Source organism: Peromyscus eremicus, unplaced genomic scaffold, assembly GCF_949786415.1.
Source record: "Peromyscus eremicus unplaced genomic scaffold, PerEre_H2_v1 PerEre#2#unplaced_306, whole genome shotgun sequence".
NCBI lineage: Eukaryota > Metazoa > Chordata > Mammalia > Rodentia > Cricetidae > Peromyscus > Peromyscus eremicus.
The window spans coordinates 279,539-293,360 of record NW_026734542.1 but is presented as its reverse complement, the minus strand read 5'-3'; the positions used below and the strand labels follow the sequence as shown (position 1 = coordinate 293,360).

The following is a 13,822-nucleotide window of genomic DNA, read 5'->3' as shown; positions in this document are numbered from 1 at the left end:
ACTTTTGTGTACCATTACCTACACTTTCCTTTTAGAATGCTGGTCTTTAATTTGTGACTTTGTATGTTTAAAGACTCAATATTCATTCTGATTTTGCAAAGGATTAAAGCTTTGAGACTCAGAAGAGCCTTTGGATTTCAGACTTTTGTACATTGTTTGAATTGTGAATCACATGGGGACATTCCAAGTTGCACTAAATGCAGTTTACATTATGAGAAATTCATGAGCCTTATGTATGGAATATTCTTATTTATTTGTGAAGTGTCTTCCAGAGAGCCACCCAATAAATTCCTTCCCCAAAAATAGAGGTGCATTTTTTTTAAAAGTTGTGGGATCTTTAAAAGTTAAGGAATGCCCTGTACAGTAGATCGCTAGAGCCACCCCTTTGAGGGATTATCCTCAATCTTTAGTTTCAGAAGTACTCAGCTAGGTCAACCATAACCGGAACATCTGCCGCCTCACAGTTCAGCCACCTTCCACTGATTTCCTACACCATGCCTTCTTCATTCACATGGACTTAAACTCTCTAAAGTGATGTGCCAAAACCATGCTTTGTTTCTCAAATGGTGTTTGTCACACGACTTAAAGAAGTAATATAGTATCATGGAACAGACAACATTTCATAGTAAATTTTCTTTCTCCTCCTGTCCTTTTCACCAATGAAAGAATGAATTCTACTGAGCAAATGTTGTCCAAAATAAATTCCCATCAGGGCTTGGTTCTGAGGCTTAAAGTATCTTAAAAACAAATATTGACATATCACATATATTTTTTTCACATATAAGACTGTTTTTGAAACAGAAAATTCCTGCATTTATATTTATCTCAAACTATAAATAATGACAGAGAAAAGTGTTCCAATGCAGCAGTTTAACTAAAGCAGTGCTTCAGTCTTGATGGACAGGGAAGGAGCTTGGCCCTGTCTCAACTTGGCATATCATGCTTTGTTGACTCCCATGGGAGGCTTCAGCCTTTCTGAGGAGTGGGTTGGGGAATAGAAATGAGGTTGGGGAGGGAATAGGATGACAGAGGAAGGGGTGTGTGTGGGAACTGTGGTTGATATGTAAAATAAACAAAAAATTTAATGAAAAAAATGCAAAAAACAAAGTGACAAGAGAGTGACCAATATTTGCTGATTGCCTTGCATGGGACACTCAACAGTCAACAGAAAAGGCTTCAGTAGGTTTTATTTTACCCAGAATCACTGGAATGGCAGTAAAAAAGACATTGCAAAAGCAATTAGGATAGCTACTATACATAAAAGGAAGAAGTGTCAGAAAGGGTGTGAGAAATTGTAACCTTTGTGCATTGCTGATAGGTATGGAGAGTGATGTAGGAGCTGGGGGATACAGTATGGCGCCTCCTCACAAACCTAAATGGGGAATTACCATATGATTTTTTTCATATATATTTATATTTACTTCACATCTATATTTATTCCCCAAAAAATTTCATGTCAGGCTTCAGATACTCATGTACTTCTGAGAAAACACACCTCTGCATTGCTCATTATGATTGAAAGATACCAAGAAGAAATCCATTCATGGGTAAAAGAATAAACAATGGATAAACTAAAAAAACTAAAACAGTGCTCATTTACATAAAGAAGGTATGGATGAACCATCAATGACCATCATCAAATACTGTATAGCTGCATTAGTAACTAGAAGAGCTAAAGGGAAATATAGCAATCAAATGGACTCAAACAACTTTGAATGGGTAATTAAATTATCATTTAATTATTATTAATTATTAATTATTCAATAACTTTGTACATTCAAAAATGATATCTTCTAAAAATATATTACAAAGCACATAAACATATATACATATAAACATATATACATATATACACATATACATGAACTATTTACATCAAGGGAAGGAAGGTAAATATAAAATAAACACTGAAGATAGCATAACATATTAACATAATATAACATAATCTAGTAAAACAAGATAAACATATGGAAATAAAAACTGAAGATAATATAATAGTGTAATATAGTATAACATAATAAAACAAAATAAATAGGTGAAAATAACACTGAAGATTATGTAATATAATACTATATTATTCTAAAACATAAAATAAAAATGTGCTTTTTCTTGAAGCAATTATTGGAGAAGAGACAGATTTTCTCCTGAGTTGTCTTATTGTGGATGGTCGGAGAAGTTGTCAGGCAATTGTCGTAGGCTTGTCCAAGTTCTAGGATGAGAATAATTCATTTTAAATACACAGTGCTCTCTTCTGCTTTATAAACTATATGGTGAAAAGAGCTAGTTAGAGCATTCATAAAATGCATTTCTAGAACATGTGTGCCAACAGAGACGTTTTTGTAAAGTTCACCTTTCATCCATCATGAACATTCCATTGAATACTTCACTTTCACGACAGATCGATATGCTCTATGACATTTGTGAACCTTAATGCTAACACCTAACTCTAACCTTAAATCTACTCTAACTATATAACAGGAAGCCTAATCATAAAACTCAACCGAGCCTTAAAGTCTAAATTGGAACCTAGCTCTAGTATGTAACAACAGTGAGGAAAACATGGAAGATGGTTAGGAATACCTTTTCTTCTTATGAATGAAACCTTTGTGTTAGAAATCGCTTTATGTTCTTTTTACATTTTCAACACCATACTATTCCTTTTCTAAAGAATTTATTCTCTCCCTGACCACCAGACACACTGCCCCATTTTCCTCCTTTATGTCCAGTATTTGAAACTGTTCATATTCTTTAGCTCCCAGCTTTCTCTCTTCAGCTTTATTTCCTAATATTCCTGAACTTTTGAAATGTGACCAAAACATACACACACACATTCTAGATATCTATCTATCTATCTATCTATCTATCTATCTATCTATCTATCTATCTATCTTACTATCTATATAATCTATCTAAATAACTGTATATATATATGTGTGTGTGTGTGTGTATATATATATATATATATATATGCGATTGATGACAATCTTGATTTAGCCAGTTGTTGACTCATGAGATAATCATTCCATTGACAGTTAACTCTTTTTATCCCCCATGGTTCACTGAAATACTTATACTCCTGAGCTGGAAAACTGAGTATATATTTTAGATAAACATTCTTTCTAATACATTTAAAAAAATATAACTCTTACCATCACTTTTTTAAGTTTTCTCTTCTATTTCTTGTAGTGGGAAGAAGAGCTCCGTTTTTTGGTGAAACATGCACAAAAGCATGCTCTTATAGCATCAATCTGAAAGAGATTATGTAAAATAAGGAGTTTTTAAACTGAAAATTAAAACAATGTCACCAAAGATTTGAACCATCCATTCAACTAAAAATGGCAACTATGGCTGATTGCATATTTTACGTACATTCACAATTTTAGAATAAGTTACAATAGTATGAGAATTAAGTACTAGGACTCCTTCAGAAAGGGAGGGACTCTGAGTTCTAGGCTTAGGCTACCTCTGATGTTCCAGAAACTCCAGAACCAGATGAAAGATTCTGACTTCCCTTTAGGACCACATAAGATACCCATGAACTTTGTCCTGGGGCCTGACTTGCATGATCTCCTACAACAACATAAGGTCCAGGGATTTTCCTCCAGAATCCCAGGCAGTATGACTTCCTACACCAAGTGAGGGACCCTGCCTTCTAGATGTTAGGCCCACTGATGAACTAGGCAAACTCCATGACCAGTTGAGAGGCTCTCACTGCTTTGATTCAACCTATGTATTCTGCTCAGGACCATTCCCACAGGTGGCTATGTTTCACCTGCCAGGCACCACCTGTATTGACACATGAACCCTGCTCTAGGCTTAAACAGAGGCTGACTCCCAGAAGAAGGATATCCTTCAAATCACAAACATATTTAAAAATCTCCTTTGAATGTAATTCTAAAATCTAAAAGAAATGGATGTATTTCTAGATTCATTGTATGTAATGAAATTAAGTCAGGAGGAATGATATATATATATATATATATATATATATATATATATATATATATATATATATATATATATATATGCACTATTGAGATTGAAGAAGGAACAAAATACTTTTCAACTAAAAACTGACCAGGACCAGATGGAGTATTTGAAGAATTTTACTGAATACCAAAGAAAAATGAATATCATTGCTACTCAGATCATTTCATGAAATAGTAAAACAAAGGATTTCTCCAAAATTTTTATGATGCCAGTAATACCTTGATACCCAAACTAGAGAAAGATTCATACGAAAAGAATTAAAACCACAGACTGATTTTCATGATGAGAACAGATACAAAACTTCTAAATGTGAGATTGACAAGCTGGGGTTTGAGAAATGCCCCAGCATTGACAAGCAATGCCTATTCTTCCAGAGGACCCACTTTCAATGCCCAGCATCCACACCATATCTCACAGCTGTCTGTAACTCCAGTTCCAGGGAATTGGATGCTCTTTTCTGGCCTCTGAGTATACCAAGCACACATATCATGCACAAGAATACATGTAGGCAAATAACCATATATATAAAATTAAAAATGATATTGGCAAAGAGAATTTAAGACCATAACAAAAAGATTATCCATGATGGCCCTTTTGGTTTCACCCAAGAATGCAGGGTAAGAAAAATGTATGTAAATCAATCAATACAACAAATCAAATAAATGGAATAAAGAAATTCACATGATCATCCCAATATATGCATGAACGACCACTAACACAATTGAACATTTGGACCTTAATGATAAAAGTCAGGAGAGGCTAGGTATGGGTAGAGAATATGTCACAATTATACAAGCAATAAACAACAAGCCTACCATCTACATATTCTAAAATGGAGAAAAAATATTAATCTAACCATAATGATGAGAAAAAAAGGCAATCATTGTTCACTGTCTCTACTCTTTTTAATAAAGAGCTGAAGTTCTAGACAGACCCAATAAGGTAAGAAGGATATTAAAGCATACAAAGTGTGAGAGAACTCAGAATGCCCCTACTTAAGGATGGTAGGATTTTATCAGCTGTAAAAGGGTTGAGGCTCCATAAAAAGTCTTTCAGCTGATAAACACTACAACAAATTAGCATTTCACAAATTTAACACCAAAATCAGTGATAACAAACTGAATAAAAAAAATCAATGAAAGAATCCCACTCACCTGCCCTAGGATATAGAATCAACCTTGATAGCCATCAGCAGATGAATGGATAGGGAAAATGTGGTATATACACACAATGGAATATTACTCAATAAAGAAAAATAAAATAGTAAAAATTGCAAGTAAATTAATAGAACTAGAAGAAGTTTTACTCAATGAGGACAGCTAGGATTAAAAAAGCAAATGTGATATGCTGCCCTCATGTGTAGATATTAGACTTTTGTATGTTCAAATAGGATTACACGAGGAAACCTAGAAATTAGACGTGGTCTATTATAGATGGACCCATTGAAAGGGAGGTAGTAAAATATATGTAAAATTAAGTCAGAGAAGGAGAATACTGGATGTTGACAGTTTCAATCACGGAAGGATTGGAGGATAAAGGACAGAATGATGAGTGCCAAATAAAAATGAAGGTCTATGAATAAAGCCTTATAGGAACCAAGATCTTGCAAATTAAGTAAAATATAATTTAAGGGGAGGTAGAACACAGGTGACAAGAAATAACACTGGAGCGATAAGTACTCTGGGCTAAGGTTTAAGTGGCAATGAAGGTAGAAGAGTAAGTCAGAGCAGGGACTAAGGTGTAACTGAACATAAACTAAGGCTGTATGAAGGCTTGTGGAAGCAACTACTTGGTCAAATAGTTTAAAAGACATACTAAAAAGAGTTAGTTCAGAGGTACCTGGAATGTGTTGACTTATCTCATAAGACATGAAATTTATATTGAAACTCCAAAACAAGGGACAGCATACCTCCCTTTGAGTTGTCTGTCAAGTAGGCCTCCATGTCATCTCAAATAACAATCTATTTCTACACATTCTGGTTGTTTGTCATAACTAAATGGTAAGACTCTTTGTTGAAGATACCACACAGTCTGGTTGCAGGGCATTTAGAATTCAATCCCTAGCAGACAAGGAATTTCTGCCTTTCATCATAATAAAAGTTGTAATTCCAGCCACTGGTCATGAAATACATCAAGAGTCTATCCAGTCTTGGACCTTTCCTATGACAACAGTGACCAGCCAGGCAAGCTGTCCACAATGGTTGTGTGGTAGTTATGTAAATAACCAACCTTGTTAGGAATGGATGGGAGACCTGCACCAAGCAATGGATTAAATGTCTGATGCTGTAAACCTTGTCAAAAGCTTATGTCTGGAATAGTCATAAGCTAGTTCAGGAGAATTAACTAGTGCTATTATTATTTACATTTATACTCATAGGTTTGTTCTGCTCTCATTGTTGGTCATATGATATTTTTTTTCAGAAGGTAATGGTTAATGTTAATATTAACTAGTTAACATGATAAGGATAAGCCAGTGTGAAGGTTCATCTGCAGATGGGTCATTTGCATTGACCTTCCACTACTGAAAGCTCAAGAAACAATGAGGAAGAATGGTCTGAAAACAATGTAAGAGTTTGAAGTACACTGAAATGTTCTTTTGGGGACATGGCATAACGGATGCACAGATCAACTCAGAACAGTTGTGTCTTATACTAGACTTGCACAAGCTCAAGCCAGTCAAGATGCCAGCATGAGTGAGGAAACATCTCTCAAGGCCCCAGCACTAGATGAGGAGCAATTGGCCATGGCTGGTTGTGAAAGGAGGAGATTAATTTATCTGTGGGCTGTGGCTTAGGACAGATTGCTCATGTCCCAGAAAGTGTCTTCACACACATTCACAGATGGTCAGCCCTACTTGGACTCAGTGGGCTATTAATAGTAATTTTAAGAGCCAGGCAGTGGTGGCACACACCTTTAATCCCAGCACTCAGGAGGCAGAGACAGGCAGATCTCTGTGAGTTCGAGGCCAGCCTGGTTTACAGAGCAAGTTCCAGGATAGGTGCAAAGCTACACAGAGAAACACTGTCTCAGAAAACAAAAACAAAAGTTAATTTTAGGAGACATTAAGCAAAGAAGAGGAAGAAGAAGAAGAAGAAGAAGAAGAAGAAGAAGAAGGAGGAGGAGGAGGAGGAGGAGGAGGAGGAGGAGGAGGAGGAGGAGGAGGATGAGTTCCACCAGCACAAGATGGAAGGAGTCAGTGGTGAATGTAGTTTTCAAAGAATAAATAATAAGAATACTTAAAAAAAACATTTACGTTCTATGTATTAATTCTAGAAGACATACTAAATTTAACCTTATTTGGCCTATGGAACATTACTGTGGAAACAGCATAAATGTGCAATGTAAACTGAAGTATATACTTACAAATGGCCGCTTAGTTTTTCTAGCACTGTGCTGCTTCTGCTCTTCTAAGGCATGCTCTTGGTCTTCCATGACAGATGCTGTTAAGAAGTGCACATATTTCACTAAGCAAAGTACAATGAACATTTAGGGGAAAAGCTGTCCATTGCTATAATGAAGGCACATTAGGGATGATAAAATATTTATTTTCGTTTTCCCAAGCAATAGTTTGAATTAAGTATAAACTGCAGTGGAAATATTTAACTTTTCTTCTCTGCTTAATAAAGGATCTCTCTCCAAAACATGTGTCTGGGTGTGGTTTTTCTCTGAACAGAGGTTTAGGAAGTAGCCCCCACTGTATGGGAGTTCCCTTCACTTATATATTCAGATTGATCTCATATATTTCTGAAGATAAAGCAAATGAAATATGGACACCTGAGAGGTGGGAACAAGGACTCTGTCTTTGGCAAACAAAATCTTATCTGTTGCTCAGATTTGATAATGTGTGTGTTATTACCATTCTACTAATCCTTTTGCTTCCTATATGTGTAGTTGTCTGTCTATTACAGATAGTGTTCTGTTCTATACACAATCATTCTATAGAACAAGTATATTTTAAAATGTAGTACTTACTTCTCTCTTGATGCATTATTACATTTTTTTCTGCATCATTGTCCATTTTGGATGAGTTGGGACCTGTTGTAGAAGATTCCTGTGGTCCATTAGGGTCAGACACACTCTATCAAAAGGAGTATTGGTAACATATGTTAGAAAGGTCTTATTTGATTTCTAAGAGCATACTTGAATTCCTAATTTTATGACACGTGTACTTGAAATTCTATGTAGTATATATTGAAGACAAAGACATTTTAATAGCAAATCTATTGCGCACAGTAAAGTTTAAATCTATCCTTCATTTTTCATGGCACTTCACTATGTAAGAGGTACAAAGAAAAAAGGAAACACATTCAGAGGATTTGACCTGATGCACAATATTAACAAAACAAAAGCAACTACTTTTATATAAGAACTGTTAATGCTATTTATATTCCCAAATGAATTTGGAGGATATTTATAAAATAAAGAATTGCCTACCCTATTATCAGGAAAATTTCTTTGGACAGTGTGGTACTTTGAATGCAAATGGGCCCCATAAGCTTATAGGAAGTGTCACTATCAGAAGGTTTGGCCTTGTTGGAGGTGGTGTGACCTTGTTGGGGGAAGTTTGTCTCTGTGGGGGCCATTTGAGGTCTCCTGTGCTCAAGTTACACCCAGAGTAGACACAGGCTCTTTTACTGCTTGCTGATCAGGATGAGAACTCTCAGCTCCTTATCCAAGACCATGTCTGCCTGCATGCTGCCATGTCCCACCATGATGATGGTGGACAAAACCTGTGAAACAGGAATCCATCCCAATGAAATGGTTCCCTAATAGGAGTAGCCATGGTCATGGTATCTCTTCCCAGCAATAGAAACCATAACTAATACAAACAGTATTGATTTCTATTCTCCTATTTCTCTCCCTTTAATTTTGTTCTCCTGATTTATTGCTCCAGCTAATAGATTGAGCACAACATTGAAAAGGATTCAAGATGATAGACAAACCTGTCTCTTATCACCTCAATGCACTCATGTTTTCTTCCATTGAGGATGATGTTGGCTCTGAGTTTCTCCTTATATAATTGTTATTGTGTTGAGGTATTGTCCTTCTTGTCTTACACTCTCTGGACTGTTATCATGATGGTATATTGGATTTTGGCAAGGGCCTTATCTACATGTATTGAGAAGATTAGGTGACTTTTTGTCTAAGTCTGTTTCTGTGCTTTGTTAAATCTGTTGACTTGTGCATCTCTGAGACAAAAACAACTTGTTCATGGTGGATCATTGTACCTAGAGTTTTTCTTCCTGACCCACAGTCAGGACAAATCTCTCTCACCTGCCAGTCATACAGATGCTAAGACCCAACCAAGTAAACACAGAGACTTATATTGCTTACAAACTGCATGGCCATACCAGGCTTCTTGCTAACTGTCTTACAGCTTAAATTAATCCATTTCTATAAATCTATACCTTGCCACATGGCTCATGGCTTACCGGCATCTTCACATGCTGTTTGTCATCGTGGCGGCTGGCAGTGTCTCTGACTCAGCCTTCCACTTCCCAGCTTTATTCTCCTCCTTGTCCTGCCTATACTTCCTCCTGCCCGACTACTGGCCAATCAGTGTTTTATTTAGCAACCAATCAGAGCAACACATTTGCCATACAGAACATCCCGTAGCACTTCCTCTTTTCTTTCTTTTTTTTTTCAAAAAGGAAGGTTTTAACCTTAACAAAATAAAATTACATATATTTTGGGAATTTGGGTGTAGCTTCTCTTACTACTTCCTGCTGGAGGGGGCACTGTATCTTATGGGGACACAAAGAAAATTTTAGGATTATGGAATAGCCCATGAGGGTGTATCGTCTGAGCCAGTTGCCTTCAAACCATTCTGGATGTTGGATCATTTGGGCCATGGTGTCATCGGAGACCTTTCAGGGGGTCTTGGCTGGTCAAACCTGATATATCTTAATCTGGAACAAATCCATAGCCTCTGGCTTTCTGTGGGAACAAAAGCAGAGCCTCCTTTCCAAAGCAACACATCCTTACATCCAAATTTTGAAGTCAAGGTATCTTTAAAATATACATATTGGTTTAACTCAACGTCTTTTACAATCAAATGTTTTTCTGCAGTTAAAAATCCCAAAGACAACACAATCCAGATTCTCTTGTGTAATATTCATCTTTACGTGGCTTATTTTTTATATTAATTTTATTGTCTCTTTAAAGACTTTATTTTTTAAAACTATGTATTTGTTTCTATAACTGTATATATCACCTTTTTTGTCTCTTTCAAGCCTAAGTATATTTTACACACATTGTAAACTATTACATCTGAATCTGTCTTATTGTGAATCTATTGCTTTAAATTGCAGCATTTGTAAGACTGAAACGGTGCTATGGCTGCTGGCTCTGCCCACCTCAGTTTCCCAACATGGTGGTGGTACATTTACTGCCAGCTCTGGGAGCTATCATGGTTCCATACTTTCATCCAAGCAGCGTGTAGCCCAGAAACCTCTTTTTTTGTTTTGTACTAGCAAAGGCTAAATCCACCATGCAGCTTAGTGTGCCACTTGCAGAGGCCTCATTCCTGCCATACTGCAGGTCGAGTGCGCACATCAGGAACCCACAAGTAGCTCAAATTGGCAGGTGCTGCTCATTTGAGAGAGACTATTAGGAAGCTATTTTTAGCTCCGTTTTAGAATCTTTTCTCAGGTTTTAGGTGGAAACTCTTGCCAACTTGTTGGGCGCCATTTGTAGCTAGAGTTTTCCTGCCTGGCCCACAATCAGGACAAATCTGTCTCACCTGCCAGTCCCACAGCCGCTCAGACCCAACCAAGTAAACACAGAGACTTATATTGCTTACAAACTGTATGGCCATACCAGGCTTCTTGCTAACTGTTCTTACAGCTTAAATTAATCCATTTCTATAAATCTATACCTTGCCACATGGCTCATGGCTTACCGGCATCTTCACATGCTGTTTGTCATCGTGGCGGCTGGCAGTGTCTCTGACTCAGCCTTCCACTTCCCAGCTTTATTCTCCTCCTTGTCCTGCCTATACTTCCTCCTGCCTGACTACTGGCCAATCAGTGTTTTATTTAGCAAGCAATCAGAGCAACACATTTGCCATACAGAACATCCCACAGCAGATCATCATTTTGGTGTGTGTCTATTTTAGCTTTGAAAGTTATTTTATTGAGTATTTTTGAATCTCTATTCAAAGGCTCTTGTAAATTCTGTTGGTTGCTCTCCTGATCTGTAATATCCAGGGCTTAATATCACAGCATATAGTAAATATTCCCTACATGTGAATTACAACTTTTTGGTATTATTTTAAATTTATTTATTTATTTCACATCCCAACCACAGCTTTCCACCCCACCTCTACTTCCTGTGTCTCTCCCTACACTGTCCCCCATGCACTACTCAGTTTCTATTCATAAAAAGGCAGGCTTCCCATGAATATCAACAAAACATGGCATAACAAGTTCCAGTAAGACTAAGCACAAATGCTTGCTTTAAGGCTGGGCAAGGGACCCAAGTATGAAGAATAGATCCCTAAAGCCAGCAAAACAATTAGAGAAAAGTTCTGCTTTCACTTTTAAGAGTACTACAAGAAGGAAGATCTACCCAACTGCCACTTATATGCAGAGGGCCTAGGTCAGTCCATGAAGGCACTCTGGATGTCATTTCAGTCTCAATGAGCTCCTATGAGGCCAGGTTAGTGGATTCTGTGGGTTTTCATGTGATGTCCTTGACCCCTCTGACTCCTATAATCCTTCCTCCCATTATTCAGCAGGATTCCCCCAGGCTAGGCCTAAATTTTGGCTGCAGGTCTCTGTATCTGTTTCCTTCAGGTGTTGGGTGAAGCCTGTCTGATGACAATTGAGCTAGGGCACAATCAAGTTTGTATTCTGGCTCTGGGTACCTCACTCAAGATGATTTTTTCCAGTTCCACACATTTGCCTGCAAATTTCTTTCCTTTTTCTTTTTTTGGTTTGATTTTGGTTTTTGTTTGTTTTTGATTCTTTTATTTATTTATTTGTTTGTTTGTTTGTTTTACATCCTAACCACAGTTTCTGCTCTCTCTTCACCTGCCTTTCAGTCCCTCACCTCCATTCACTTTCTGTTCCCACCCCCCATCAACTCCTCCTCCCTTTTGTTTAAGAAAGGGCAAATTTTCCATGAGTATCAACAAAGCATTGCATATCAACATGGCATGCCAGTTTAATGATGTCAGTTTTTTAACAGATGAGTAATACTCCATTATGTAAATGTACCACATTTTCTATATCTTTTCTTGTGTTGTTGGACATCTAGCTTGTATTGAGGTCTAGTCTGTTATGAAAAAAGTAACTCTGATCACAGTTGTGTAAGAGTCCTTGTGGTATGATTAAGTGTGCCTTGGAATATACCCAACATTGTTATAGCTGCGTCTGGAGGTAGATGGATTCTCAATTTTTTGAGAAATCCCCATAGTGATGTCCAAAGTGGTTGTACAAGTTTCCACTTCCACCACCAAGAGAGAAGTGTTCCTGTTGCTCCACATCCTTTCCATCACGAGCTGTCACTTTGGTTTTAGGTCTTAGCCATCTTGATAGGTGTAAGATGGACTCTATTGTAACTGTTTCTTGGCCATTTGAGATTCTTCTACAGAGAATTCTCTGATTAGATCTGTGTCCTGTTTTTAATTGAGTTATTTGGTTTATTGATGTGTAATTTCCTGAGTGTTTGTTTATATATTTTGGAACTATTTTCTCTTTTAGAAGTGAGGTTGGTGAAGATCTTATCTCATTCTGTAGGCTGTCATTTTTTTTTCCATTGATGGTGCCCTTTGCCTTAGAAAAGATTTTCAGTTTCTTGAGGCTCCATTTGTTAATTATTGACCTCTGTGTCTGCTCTGCTGGTATTGTATTCAAAAAGTTGTCTCATGTGCCAATGGATTCAAGATTATTTCCCAATTTCTCTTTTATCAGGTTCAGTGTAACTAGATTTATGTTGAGGTCTTTGATCCACCTGGACTTGAGTTTTGTGCAGGATGATACATAGGAATCTATTTGCATTCTTCTACATGTCAACGTTCAGTTATAGCAGCACCATTTGTTGAAGATGCTTTCTTTTTTCCACTGTATTATTTTGGATTCTTGGTTGAAATTCAATATCCATACATTTATGGATTTACCACTGAGTCTTTGAGTCCATTCCAATCAAATACTGGAGCATTATGGAGACATTATGGAGACATTATGACTCACATGGACCCAACAGATCTCCTGAGACCATTTCATCCAAACACAAATGAAAACATTTCTCAGCACCTCATGGAACACTCTCCAAACTGACAACATATTCAGTCACAAAGCAAGTTTTGTCAGATACAAATAAATTGAAACACACTCCCTGCATCCTATCAAACCACATGGATTAAAGTTGAATTTCAACAACAACAGAAACAAGAGAAAGTCTAAAAATTCATGGAAACAGAACAACTCTCCAGTGAATTACCACTGGGTCAAGGCAGAGATAAGAAAGAAATTAAAGACTTCCTCAAATTCAATAAAAGTTAATGCACAACATATTCACATGTATGAAACACATTGCAAGGGTTGTTAAAAGGAAAGTTCATAGCACCAACTGCCTTCATAATGAATTTTGAGAGATCTCATTTTAGAGACTTAAGAGAACACCTGAAAGCTCTGCAACAAGCACACCAAGAGGAGTAGACTGCAGGAAATAACTGAACTGAGGGCACAAACCAATAAAATAGGAAGAACTTATCTAATGAATTCAATTTAGAGGATAGCACTTTCACACCGTCCATTACAGAAACAGACTCAAAAACAAATAGCACATGATTATGTCATTAGATACAGAAAGGGTCTTTGACAATATT

The 13,822-nt window shown here is 36.9% G+C and overlaps 1 protein-coding gene across 2 annotated transcripts in view; it reads right to left on the bottom strand.

Annotated features, from left to right (window-relative positions):
• Positions 1-1,710: 1,710 nt before the first annotated feature.
• Positions 1,711-13,822, bottom strand: part of LOC131901776 (POTE ankyrin domain family member A-like) — a 51,928-nt gene continuing 39,816 nt past the window's right edge. For both annotated transcript variants that reach the window (XM_059252853.1, XM_059252852.1), the window contains exons 17-20: positions 7,963-8,068; positions 7,354-7,430; positions 3,150-3,248; positions 1,711-2,209 (exon numbers count right to left, since the gene is read on the bottom strand). In XM_059252853.1, coding sequence (XP_059108836.1) covers positions 3,174-3,248; positions 7,354-7,430; positions 7,963-8,068 — 258 coding nt within the window. In that variant the 3' untranslated portion in view covers positions 1,711-2,209; positions 3,150-3,173. The remainder of the gene's footprint in view (positions 2,210-3,149; positions 3,249-7,353; positions 7,431-7,962; positions 8,069-13,822) is intronic.